Source organism: Setaria viridis, chromosome 2 (assembly GCF_005286985.2).
Source record: "Setaria viridis chromosome 2, Setaria_viridis_v4.0, whole genome shotgun sequence".
In the NCBI taxonomy this organism is placed as follows: domain Eukaryota; kingdom Viridiplantae; phylum Streptophyta; class Magnoliopsida; order Poales; family Poaceae; genus Setaria; species Setaria viridis.
Genome location: NC_048264.2, coordinates 34,447,967 through 34,460,509, shown reverse-complemented (window position 1 = coordinate 34,460,509; position 12,543 = coordinate 34,447,967). Strand labels below are relative to the sequence as shown.

The 12,543-nt window shown below is 46.7% G+C and overlaps 2 protein-coding genes across 2 annotated transcripts; both read left to right on the top strand.

Moving 5' to 3' along the window:
• Positions 1–1,355: 1,355 nt before the first annotated feature.
• Positions 1,356–5,055, top strand: LOC117843824 (AT-hook motif nuclear-localized protein 10). The gene is made up of 5 exons (XM_034724539.2): positions 1,356–2,656; positions 3,153–3,205; positions 3,851–3,982; positions 4,141–4,302; positions 4,511–5,055. The coding sequence occupies exons 1-5, from the start codon at positions 2,137–2,139 to the stop codon at positions 4,784–4,786; spliced, it is 1,143 nt and encodes a 380-aa protein (XP_034580430.1). The 5' UTR covers positions 1,356–2,136; the 3' UTR covers positions 4,787–5,055.
• A 417-nt stretch (positions 5,056–5,472) lies between these two features.
• LOC117843826 (uncharacterized) lies at positions 5,473–7,719 on the top strand. Its single transcript, XM_034724542.2, has 2 exons — positions 5,473–5,920; positions 7,331–7,719. Exons 1-2 carry the CDS (start codon positions 5,741–5,743, stop codon positions 7,502–7,504), a joined length of 354 nt encoding a protein of 117 aa, XP_034580433.1. The 5' UTR covers positions 5,473–5,740; the 3' UTR covers positions 7,505–7,719.
• The last annotated feature ends 4,824 nt before the right edge of the window (positions 7,720–12,543 follow it).

The window sequence follows — 12,543 nt, the reverse complement described above, 5'->3', positions numbered from 1 at the left end:
TAGGACGCCGTGTCCCGTTTCGATTCCCTGCTCCAAATCCGATTTTGCTGACTAGGTCCAGTGGTTCTGGTGCCGACTTTTTGATGTTTTGTGTCACCTAACAGAAAACAAATTAAAGGCCCCCCCGCCAGGCAGCAGAATTTCCTGGTACAGAGTACCAGATCCCGTGAAATCTTTGAATTAATTCTCGATATATAGCATGTAAGTAGGCTAATTAGTGCTGTAATGAATTGAAGGCCGGGATGCAGTGAGGGACATCATGAGAAGTCTATGATTTTGAAAAGAGATTTGCTAGGGCTCAAATGCTTGATTTTTAAGTTTCTCTCAATCATTTTTTCTGCGCCGGCGAGCCTTAGGGTTCGGGTTCTCAAGTTTGGGGTTGGGGTAGGGTTACTTGTGGTTTGCGGGTCGTCTGCGGATCTAGAGGAGGCTTCGGGACGGCTCGCCAGCCGGCGGTGGTGGCGGTCGAGACGGCGGGAGAGCGGAGGCGGCGCGGGCGCCGCTGGCGCTGGGCGGCGAAGGAGCCCCGGCTGGGCGGTGGAGGTGGCGGGAGCGAGCACTAGCAACGGGTTAGCGCGGGAGCGGTTGAGATGACGGCGACAGAGGCGGGGGCGAGCAGCCATTGGCTAAGGAGGAGGACGGAGAGCGGCCGGGGGGGGAGGTTGACGACGGGCCTCGCCGGCGCTGGCAAGGCGGAGGGCGAGCTGGCGGCAAGCAAGAGGAAGACGAAGAAGGAAGAAGGCGACAGGAGAAGACAAGAAGGAAGAGGGTGTGGATCCCAACCGTTGGATCGAGATCCGACTATCACATAAAGTGATTGAGGATAAATCGATTGAGATATAGACAGACCCGAAAAGAGATTTGCTAGAGATTTGAAATACCTCTAGCAACATTTGTGGTTTTTTAGGTGATTTAGAAACAGGTTCTATTTTTTGCCGGGGAAAAACATGGTCGTGAGTTGGTGTAGTTTTTAGAGAGAGAAACTGTACGCAACAGAAACCCATTCTCTTTTTTCAAAATAAAAGTGTTACTAGGTACGTAAATGCATTTTTTTTAAAAAAAACTTAAAACATGTTACAGGACTTAAGAAACCTCCAAATCAAGTGACACCTTTTTTCAAAGATAATAAAGCAGCTCAGTCTGCTAGAGAAATTCAAATTCTCAATGGCTTGAGATCGAGACGAGGGTCAAAACAAAACATGCTTCTTTGTTTTTCGGTTTTGCATGCCAGTTGTCATGTGGTTGGAAATAGTCGTGGTTAGGTCCATGTGCACAGTGTAAAACCAGACAGAGCAAAAGAAAAGAAATGCAGAAGCAGATAAAGCCAAAAGCATAGGAGGCCACAAAGTAAATAAAATAAGCGCAGGGGGGTCAAATAAGGTAGACCCTTACCAATGCAATCCTGACGTGCTTCACTTACCCGCCTGTTTTTTTTATTTCCCGATTAAAACCCTTTTCTTTTCCCAAAAGATTACGTGCGAAGAGGGGAGCTGGGGAAAAGGAAAAGAAAAGAAAAGAAGAAGAAGAAGAAATGGGGGTAGAAGAAGGCTGTGTGATGTGAGGGGAAATTACGTAGGACATAAGCCAAATCCATTGATTTCTCTCAGCTGCTTGAGCTGAGTTGTTTGAGTGGTCTGCGAGGACACCCTTGAGCTCGCCGGTTGAACTGCCAGTGTGCAAGCTTGCTTCTTGCCTTTTTCATGACTATTTTCTTGCCTTTTCTCTCTAATTTTTCCTAGCTATCCTAATTTCTGAAGATTTCTTGGAAGAATTCTCTGGTTCATTTCTCAGACGGAGATCTCTAATTTCTCTGTTTTGTTTACCAAATCCTGACCATCCCCATTATTTTCTATTTTTATCGTGCTTTACCCCTTCTTCCTCCCATTTTCGTTTTCCATTTCCCCCTCTTCTTCCCCGCCATTCCAAGCTGCCACCAGCCTACGCTGTAAAATCTGTGCTGCTCTGTTCGTCGTCAAAATTTTCCTCGGGGTTTATGGGTTCTTGCAGCTCCTAGCTCACTCCGCCGCTCCTAAGATTTGCTCCTTGCAGCAGAGAAGTTGCAGCCTTTGGAGCAAGAAATCGTTGGAGGGAGCTGTTGACTTGTAGCTCTGCTCCCGCTCACTTGCTTAGTGTGGAATGATGGAGGTGAGGCCGTCTTCGGAGCAAGGGGTGATGCCGGGAAGGGAGCCGTTCGGGCTGCCGAAAAGCCCGCCGACGCCGCCGTCCTCCGGAGGGCCGCCGCAGAGCCTGCGCATGGCGTTCACGACGGACGGCACCCCCGTGTTCGCCCCGGTGAGCTCCGCGCCGCCAGCGACGGCGACGTACCAGCCCTTTGGCGGCGCGGCTGCTACGAGCTTGGCTGGCGCAGGAGGCAATGGCGGGGCGCCGGTGCACCCGCCGGGTGGCGCCGGTGAGCCGGTGGCCAAGAAGAAGCGTGGTCGGCCAAGGAAGTACGGCCCCGACGGCTCCATGTCGCTGGCATTGGTGCACACGTCCATGGCGGCGGCGCCGGGGTCGGCGGCTCCCGGCGCCTCCGGGCCTTTCTCGCCTGAAGGGGCCAAGACGCCGAGCACTGCGCCGTCAGCGTCGCCGGACGGCGCGAAGAAGCGGGGCCGGCCGAAGGGCTCCACCAACAAGAAGCACGTGCCTGCTCTTGGTAATATTGGCATATCCTCATCCGAAACTAAGCTTTTTTTTTTAGGTTTTTTTATTTTATGAAGCTCAAGAACTAAGGAGGGGAGATCTCCACCTTCGCTCTTTTAATTTCTTTTTTGTTACAAATTAAAAGACTACTGCCTGCAGTCTGGACTTGCTCAGAATTGCTGGTTGACTTTTCAATAGATCTGAGATGATGGACTGCAGGTTTGGTGTCAGGAAATTAGTACTTTCCTAGCCTTCTTTAAAAAGCTACCTATTCTTCTTTATTTTGCATGTAAGATAGTCCATTCCAACTTTCTGGGATTTCTCTGGGATTGTCTGGCTGAGGATGCTTAATGCTTGGTTATCACATTATTGGAGTATGAAATATCTGTTTAATTGAACTTTTAAAACTCTGGGCTTTGTCCTAGAATAGTAAAAACTGATGTTTAAAAATGTCTAGTGCTTCAATTTACACATGTTGGATTTCGTGTTGATGCAAGTATGTTTTACAGGCTCAGCAGGGGCTGGATTCACACCTCATGTTATTTTTGTTAAAGCCGGTGAGGTATGGCTAATCCTCAATCTCATATATCAGCAATTCATCTCACTTTGGATGCTGCACAATGTCATTTGCTGTATAAGCTAAGCTACCGTCAGTGGAAATTCCTACTTTGCACTAAGCAAGATCTTAATGAATTAGTGATAACTTTACCACTTTCTTCCTTTCTGGAGTTATCCTGAGCAATTACTAAAGCAGGACGTATGGTATTCTAGACAATCGAGTATGTGAGAAAATCTAGTCTTTTTTTGTTTTAGGTATGAGAAAATCTAGTCATATGCTCATCTTTTACACTTCCAGAACTTTTGTTAGCAGGATGCAAAGTCTCTCATTGTAACCTGGTATCAAGGCTTAACTCCATATAACATTAGAGCCCATGAGACGCTTAAGTGGAGAGTCAATGTATTGTTACCAACTTAGTTACCAGCTTCTGTTATATTATCAGTTACAGCCATGTCTTTTATTTCCCGAAAAAAAAAACCAGCATTGAGGATGGTTAGACTTCTTATCTCTTAGCAGTGGCCGCATTTTATATAACCTTGTGCCAGTTCTTGTGGAGCTAAATTGCATGTAGATGTGAGGATAGTGCTGCAGATGTTTGTAAACAGAGGAGGTTCAACACCGAAAATGGCTCAAACTTTTGCTTTCCAGGACGTATCAGCAAAGATCATGTCGTTCTCTCAGCACGGGACGCGCGCGGTCTGCATCCTTTCAGCAAACGGCGCCATATCAAATGTGACACTTCGGCAGTCTGCTACCTCCGGTGGAACAGTGACATACGAGGTTTGTAGTTTTACTATCAGAAGTCAGCGAAAACGACGCAAATCGTTAACGCTAGACCTTTCTTCCCGTGGTGAAATAATGTGATCAAAGACGCACATGGAGTTTGTCAAAGAATTGTGGTGATGAAACTGATGATGAAATCTCTGTTTTCTGAACAGGGCCGGTTCGAGATACTGTCCCTGTCCGGGTCGTTCCTTCTGTCAGAGAACGGCGGCCATCGCAGTCGGACTGGTGGGCTCAGCGTTTCGCTAGCAGGGCCTGATGGCCGTGTCCTGGGTGGTAGTGTTGCCGGACTACTGACAGCTGCTTCACCAGTACAGGTCCGTTGCCATCCTCATTCATCCGATGATTAGATTTCGGCTTCACAAGTACTGCTGAAATATGTAGTAGGCTGTAGCTTCCTGATTTTATTTCTTGGTAGCACAAAGCATCTGCGACAGAGCGATGTCAACCTCTGTCCGAATCTTCTTCCGGCGTCAATTCCACACTCCAATTGCACAGTGATCGCCATTGTTGTTTCTTTTACAGATCGTAGCGGGGAGCTTCAACACCGATGGAAAGAAGGAGCCGCCGAAGCAGCAGCAGCAGCAGCAGCAGCAGCAGCTTGCTCCGTCACCGTCAGACCCATCGCCGGCGCCGCTGAAGGTCACGCCGGCGGCGCCCAGCAGCCCGCCGTCCAGAGGAACAATGAGCCTGAGCGAGTCATCCGGCGGCCCACCGAGCCCGCCGCACGGCGGGGCCAGCGGTGGCGGCAGCCACGGGCAGCAGCAGTCGGGGGGCTTCTCCGGCCTGTCCTGGAAATGACCCACGACGCGGCCACGCGGCATCAGTGACCCGACTCCGTCTGACCAGTCTCTATTTACTAGCGTGATGCACTGATGCGTGGAGGACTGAAGCAAGCTCAGGGAGGAGACGAAAAACTTGTAGCCTTTGTAGGTGGTGTCATCAGACAGACTCTGTAGCTCTTGCTGTTAGGTGTTGTTGATCGTAGGGTCGTTGCTTATTGTCGTCTGGGTGCCGTGTACTGAACCTGTGCCGTTTATGCTATGCGATTATGCAGCATGTTGGAAGTCCATGGTTTCTATGTTGCGTTTTGACTTGGCGCACGTCATTTCTCCACCTTTGGGTGAAGAAGAAGAATGGATCACTCCATGTTGTCTATTTTTCCTCAAACAGCTTTAGCTCTTCCTGTAGAATGATTTTCGTGTAAAACTGGATAATCCTATTGGGATGACTCTGAATCTGAAACCTTTTGCTCGGATATTCTTGATAATCTGAAACCTGCATAGACCAAAGGGCGTCATAATATTATGTTTATGCATTATCAAAGAAAAATATTATGTTTATGCGCTCTATGTTTGATTCTGATTCAATCGAGGTATATGCTACGCAGGATGCCAAGTTGCCAACGGCTTTCTTCGAATACGCCTCCCAAACGAGGAGACGTAAACATGCTGACTCGACTCGCTGTCGCTGGGCCCTGGCGTCTTCTCTTCCACACGGACGCAGCAGCGAAAGTGCCCAAACGACGATCGGTCAGGAAAGTGAACCAGCGGCCCACGAGACTCCGGCGCCCACCCGACCTCGCCACCTCGGAACCCTAGCCGCCCCGCCCATGGAGATCGCCGTCGACCGGCGCCGATAGCGGGACGCAAGGGAGGACGTTCCGTGACCCTGTGAATCGCTCCGCCCGAGGCGTGTGGCGCGGAGAGGGAAGGAGAGGGGAAGGAGAGGAGGGGGAGAGTCCGGCGGGGCGCGATGTCGGTGCGGATCAAGGCGGTGGTGGACCGGTTCGTGAAGGAGCTGCAGGAGGCGCTGGACGCGGACATCCAGGACCGCATCATGAAGGAGCGCGAGATGCAGAGCTACATCGAGGAGCGCGAGCGCGAGGTCGCCGAGCGGGAGGCCGCGTGGAAGGCCGAGCTCTCCCGCCGCGAGGTAATCACCCCAGCAATTTGCGCTATCCCGGCTTAGCGTTGAGATTCTGAAACAACCCGTGCGCGCTGCTCCTGCTTGGGTGCTGTTGTTGGCGTTGATGGACTGGTTGGTTGATGTTGCGTGTTGCCGATTGCCCAACGCTGACGCATTTCCATCTTCCGCATAATCAGTGCTCGTAATCCTCATTGTTCATGCGATGTTTCAATTGCATCCCAAAACTTGATGAACCATTGAAGTGAAGTAGCTTGGGTTGATGATGCAGGTATATCACTTATCAATAATCAGTAACCACTACACGTTGGGACTGGGGAACTGCTTTCTTCATCTAGTGGTATTTTGTTTCAGTGATAAATTGATAGAGTCTTGGGTTTCAGCCTTTCTGTCCTAAACATTGTAGTAATCGATCCTTGCATATGAAATATGGTTTTAATAGCTTTCACACAGTAGAATAGTAGATGAAATCAACTCCAAAATCATTCAATTTTCTAACCTGAATCCTCCTGGTGCGCTAGCCTTGTTCTCTTGCGAGCTTTATGGTTGGGATGGTCGTTCAGGATTCAGGTTTCACTTACCCCCTACCCAAGGATTAGCTGTGCACCGGTACCGCGGTACGTACCCCAGCAGCGTGTTTTGGTGGTGGCAGCGGCAGTGGGGGTATGCCACAAGTTTCTATGTTGCTACTGTGTAGTTATGTCTATTGTATGTAGCATTCGTGTTTGTCAAAATTGTAATTCTGTTGCACGATTTTAGTCTTTACAATCTTGATTGAGGGGCTTGATTCCACGGTTCTAGTCAATAGAGTCTACCTTTCTATGATTTGTACGGTTTTTATATTATGATTGCGATCTTACCTGGATACCTATGATTTGATTTAGAATCTACGATTCTGACAACCTTGGTAGCACTTCTATCTGAGTATTTGGTCTAGCTAGTTAGTCTGAGTCTTGGCTTATTCCTTATTACAGCCATGGTTGAGATACCTGTAACTGTACATGTATAAATATCTTGGCTGTTTCCGAGCATGACTCAGTTAAGTGGATAAATGTTTGCAATGCTTAGTTTGAAGTGTATGATATGGAATGGACTTTAGATATAGTGAAGTTATTAATATTGTGGCAGCTAACAGTTGTGTCATGCCCTAGAGCTGTAATGTGAGCTTTTAACTTGGTTCTCTTTTGTCCAATTAGGAGCGAGTTTGAGTTAAAGCACATGATCTTCCAATTCTTTGAATTTTGTTAGAGGCTTAGAGCAACATGAATCTGAGCAGGAGCTTTCTGATGTTAATTAAGCATTTTTGACAGTTAAAGTCAAGTATATCTGATTACCATAGTCTTTGCATTTGATATCCAATCCATCAAACTCTGATCTCGGGACCTGCAACATGACTTCTCTGTGTTGTTTCTCTAACAGGCAGAGATTGCACGGCAAGAGGCCAGGCTGAAGATGGAAAAGGAGAACCTGGAGAAGGAAAAGAGCGTCCTCATGGGAACTGCCTCCAGCCAGGACAACCAAGATGGAGCCCTTGAAATCACCGTCAGTGGCGAGAAGTACAGGTGCCTTCGTTTCTCCAAGGCAAAGAAATGAGAGGAGATGAACTGGCACTGAGGAGCTGTAGCTTGTGTGCTGTACTCAATAGTCAGTACTGGACTATACATGGTCCCGTAGCCTTGCTTAGCCCTTATTTGATCCAAATTGGATTCTTTTTTCTTGTACAGGAAAATCCTGAAATGTAGCGAAACAGAGTAATGTATTTACTGATGTTATAAGACTGGCATTTAAAAAACTGGGCAGTTAGAACATCTGCAATGGACCTAATGACGACTGAAGACTGCTGTCAGTTGTGATGCCTTGTTCTTGTTGATATGTTTACAGGTTATTGCCCGCTAGACCAGCTCAGTACTGGCTCTAGAATATGAGTTTGTATAAATGGTCAGCTAAAGCTACTCTGCAGTGGCCTAGTTGGTGTATCGGATTTCGTCGGTGTTGCCGCTGATTGGACGCTGAGAAGCAGCTGTCAATGGCTTAGTACTCTCTGATGCCACCTTTAAACATCCCTGCCAACTTATATATAAAGAAAAAGGAAACTAGCCGTTCATAACAGCTGGTTTGGGGTAAAGTATCAAGCTGAGCTTAGTGCAGCAACTGGCAGTCGCCGTTCAGTTCACCAAACGCAATCAAACAGCCTGTGTGGTTTATCCCAGTTTATGCACGTCTGAGTACAATGCCAATCATGCCATCTAGGAAAACAAATCTTCTTTTTTCCCCCTTGCTGAACAATGATCAGTATACAGAACACAATCCGTAGCGGTGGGTCCATTTGGCAGCTGGAGAACTCGTCCTCCTGTCGTGTGGGCCCTACGGTCCAGCTTGGCCGATAGGACGTTGTGCGATCCAACTCCACGAAATGCCCGCCCGGAAAACCCCAAAGCACCCTGGATCGGACACCTAATCGCGACGGCATGAGGGTCATTTCCCACGATTATAAAGCCCCTTTGGCGGGCCGCGACCATCGAACCAAGTCGCCAACCACGTCGGCGTGCGCACGTCACGAAGGACGAAGCAGAAGGCGCGCAGAAGCCGAGCTCCAGCCCGCGTCGCCGCCGGCTACCCGTTCGTGTTCGACGATGCGGGTCACGTACTACCAGAGGCTGTCGTCGGAGCCGGAGGGTGGCGCGCGCGCCGGCGCCGCGAGGGCGTGGGCGGCGCTGAGGCGGGCCGCCGCAGGGGTCGCCCGGCTGTACGCCGCGCGGCGGCGGTGGTCGGCGCGGAGGCCGTGGGGCGGCAGGAGAGTGGCCTTGTTGCAGCGGCCGAAGGCGGCGGCGAGGTACGAGTACGACTCGGCCAGCTACGCGCGCAACTTCGACGACGGGGCGTGGATGGCCGAGGAGGGCGTGTCCTGGCACGCGCGGTCGTTCGGCGCGTGAAGGCTCGCAGCTGTCCAGTGATTCATGAGGATTTAGGACAGCTTCCCTTTCGTTTTTCTTGCTTTTTGTGAGGAGTAGCGACTGATTGTTTGTTAGGATTGATTATTGATTAAATCTTTGTGCAGAATTGATTTATAGAGAGTGGACATTTTGTTTGTACTTTCGTACCTTCAATGCTTCATCATGATAAGGAATTTTTCGAGTGAAAAAGAAAAAAAACAGAATTGATGGATATTTACATAATTTCGTTTTAAAAGAGTGTCGATTAAAGGATTTTGAGAGTGAAACCTTTGTTTGGGCCTAGCCCAACCTAGGCCTTTATTTTTTTGGGGGTGCTACGGCAGGCTTTTATATTCATACGAAGTTGTTGCATATAAGAAAAAGAGAGACATGACTAATAACTAATTTACAATATTCCTAAAGGACAACCTGAACTTTTATATTCATACGAAGTTGTTGCATACAAGATTTGTGAAAGGAGAGAAAAAAAGGAGAGACATAACTAATGACTAATTTACAATATTCCTAAAGGACAAACTCCACAGCACTAATGATGCTTAGCAGACACATCTTTGACCCGATGCTTCCATAGCTCGAGATCGGTGGCTATGGCAGCAATGGTGGCTCTTGGGGTACATGGACCTAGGCCTATATTTACCCAGCCTAGCCCAACCATTTTTCCTCCTGCAACCAAACTACGGGCTTGTAGCAGTCTCTCGTTCCTTCCGTCCTTTATCTCTTTGCTACAGAAGAGAAAGGGTGAAAAGGAAGCTCCGTTGGTTCCAGTTCTTCCCGCTGGCGAGCTTCCCGATCCCCTCGCCTCCACGAGCCTCTTTTGCTTCGGGTGGTTGAGGGGATTGAGGATCTTGGCTGGACGGTGTATATATAGGTTCTAGGATAGCTATTAGTCTACAATAAATCTCCCTATGGTCAGCTTCAATGGGGATTTTTTATTCCTTGTCGCCAGCTCGGATGCCGTCGTCATCTTTCGGCCTTGGTGCGGTGTCGGCGGTGAGGTCTTTTGTTTCCTCCTGAGCTTCTCAACTGTTATTTCTATCATTGGTGATATGATTCTGGTGGTGGTTGTTGTGTTTGTGCTGCTCGACGATGGTGTTATATGCGTGGGATTAAGCATAGACAATATTTTCTTCAAGATTTCCTTCTGCATCGATGTTCGAATCCTCCGTGAGCTTCTCCGCACCATCGGAGCCCATGATAACAACGCCGGCGCTGATCTCATAATTCACGGCATGGCTGCTGGAGTATGGAGGAATGTATTCCCGGTGGCTTTATGTAGCTGTCCGGATCTTTTGTCCCTCCAAGATGCTTCCGACGATGGTGATGCTATCTCCAAAAATGGATATGTGAGGTTGTCCTTCTACCTGCTCGAGAAATCGGGTTGGTTAATCTCCTTAGGGCTAGTTTGGAAGCATGGGGCTGGCTAGCCTAGGGAAGAAATGATCACACAGGGTTTTTTCTGGAATTTCGAATCCTCCTCTCCCACAGGGACTCCTTTTCCTTCCCGCTGTTTGGGAGGTAAAAGTCCATGGAAAAAAAACTCCATTAACCATTACCCAATACAAAAGGCAAGTAGCGCAAGAAAGATAAAAAAATCTCATTTTTAAATAGTTAAAATCTGTATCAACAAGCAAGTAGCACGCTCTCTGTTCCCTGTTTAACAAGCAACTCATGATTAAATGTGAAATAATTACATGATCTGTAGCAACATTTACAAGATAAATAGCTAAAATATATACAAATATTCAAATTACAGTCCTCCCATTCGTACAACCAGATGAATATAATTCATGCAAGAGTTAACTACTGCTCTTCAAGAAGTACCATGTTCCTTAATGGGTTCATCAAGAATCTGGAATACTTGGCCAGCTGATTCAACTTGTATCTGACAGATATAATTGTTGTTAGAAATAACCTCATTTTATCTATCAAATGGGATAAAAATTAAGATATAATATTGCTCAAACAATGGAAATGCACTGCAGACTTAGGAAAGCACGAGAGAGGTAATTGTAATAACTAGCAATAAACTCAGGGAGATCAGCTGCTGCCCTAAAAAAAAAGGGGGAGATGAGTTGCTCTCTATAAGTTGATTTAGCATTGATTGTCTCTCCTGTGGTCTACTATAATTCAGGAAATTGAAAACAAAGACGTTCCTATTTGACGCTTTCAAAGAAGTTGCAGGTGCAGATGTCAGTACTAATCACAACAAAGACCAGACCAAGCTAAACAGGAAATGAAAAGAAAATTTTGCTCCCTCGCAACAGTGCACACAATCAGTTACAACCCTACCAAACTATATAACACGATCGGATAATTATAATGGAACCTTTGTGGTCGTTCCGCTAAACAACACTTGAGCATAAGTTAGACAGAGATAAGCCACGAGGTCACATGAGTTAGAAGCTCAAACCTGAAGAATAAATTCATATGCATATCAAACAAAGGGTAGAGGTTTTGAAGTGCAATAAATTTTCAGAATCCTCAAATAACCACATGTACACAAGCACTGGCCAAAAGAGATAGAGTATGTCTCTACTGAGCAATATAAAATAAAGGGATAACAGGTTTTACTTTTGAAGGGCAATAAGTCATCAGAACACATAAACCAAATAAAATCAAACAGATTAAGGTTTAAGGAAAGGTAAGCTACAGCATGAATAGCATCGTAAACAAAGACCCCAAGGCCCAAACCAAGTCTAATTGTTCAACACACCAAAAATACAACATGCAACATGAGAGTACCAATAGACACTGAAATTAGAAAATGGAGTCTAGCTACCGAGTTAATTAGTACTTGTTTATCAAGTATTTTTGAAAAATGCATTCCAGATCCTAGCTTACCGATATTAGGTGGTGCAACCTATTAAAAGAGGCAGTCATCGTCAATTATGGCAAGCAAATCAGAAGCACAAGTACCAATTCAAGTGACTGTAATATGCACTACTGCTACTCTTTCCTAGCTGCCCTGATCATTCAACTTTAATTCCTACAATTTGCCAGGACCTTAGGCTTTGAAACGGTTTAACAGTCTGAGTCATTTCAGCAGCCATTTGAATTCACAAAGAAATCTTAGTGAGGGAGAGGAAATCGAATTAACAAGTATTATTTACTATTTGTAGTTATCTCAAAAGGCATCTGCCTCAGTGCCTCATCAGTTTTAGAGCATGTGGCTCAGAGAAATCCCCTATTGAAGCCTATGACAAACCGTATAACTACATCCTAACCAATATCGAAGAATTGAGCCAAGATTTATCCAACCCAAATATTAAAAATATAACAGATCAAGAATTATTCACAACATTTATTCATGAAACAAATCATGTTGATCTGAACGAAGTACCATGGGATGGAAAGTAATGTCTGCGAGTTGGAGGTCAGTACTATATTTCAGAATCTAATGCTCTTCAAGGACATGCGAAGCATAGCATAGAGAACATGTTTGTACTACATTTCAAAATCCAGAGCTGACAGTTGACCGAGAACAAGTTTAGGCATGCATAGCATAGGGAACACTCACGATAGGCAAGAAATAAAGGACTTGTAGTTCGATGCAGTGCAGTGAAATTCTATCCAAGTTCAAAAATTTTAGCAGTTGAAGGAGAAAGGGCTATGGAATACAAGCAATACTATGTTCGATCTTAGAAGAATCCTACTTTTACCTTCAAGCGATGGCGATGC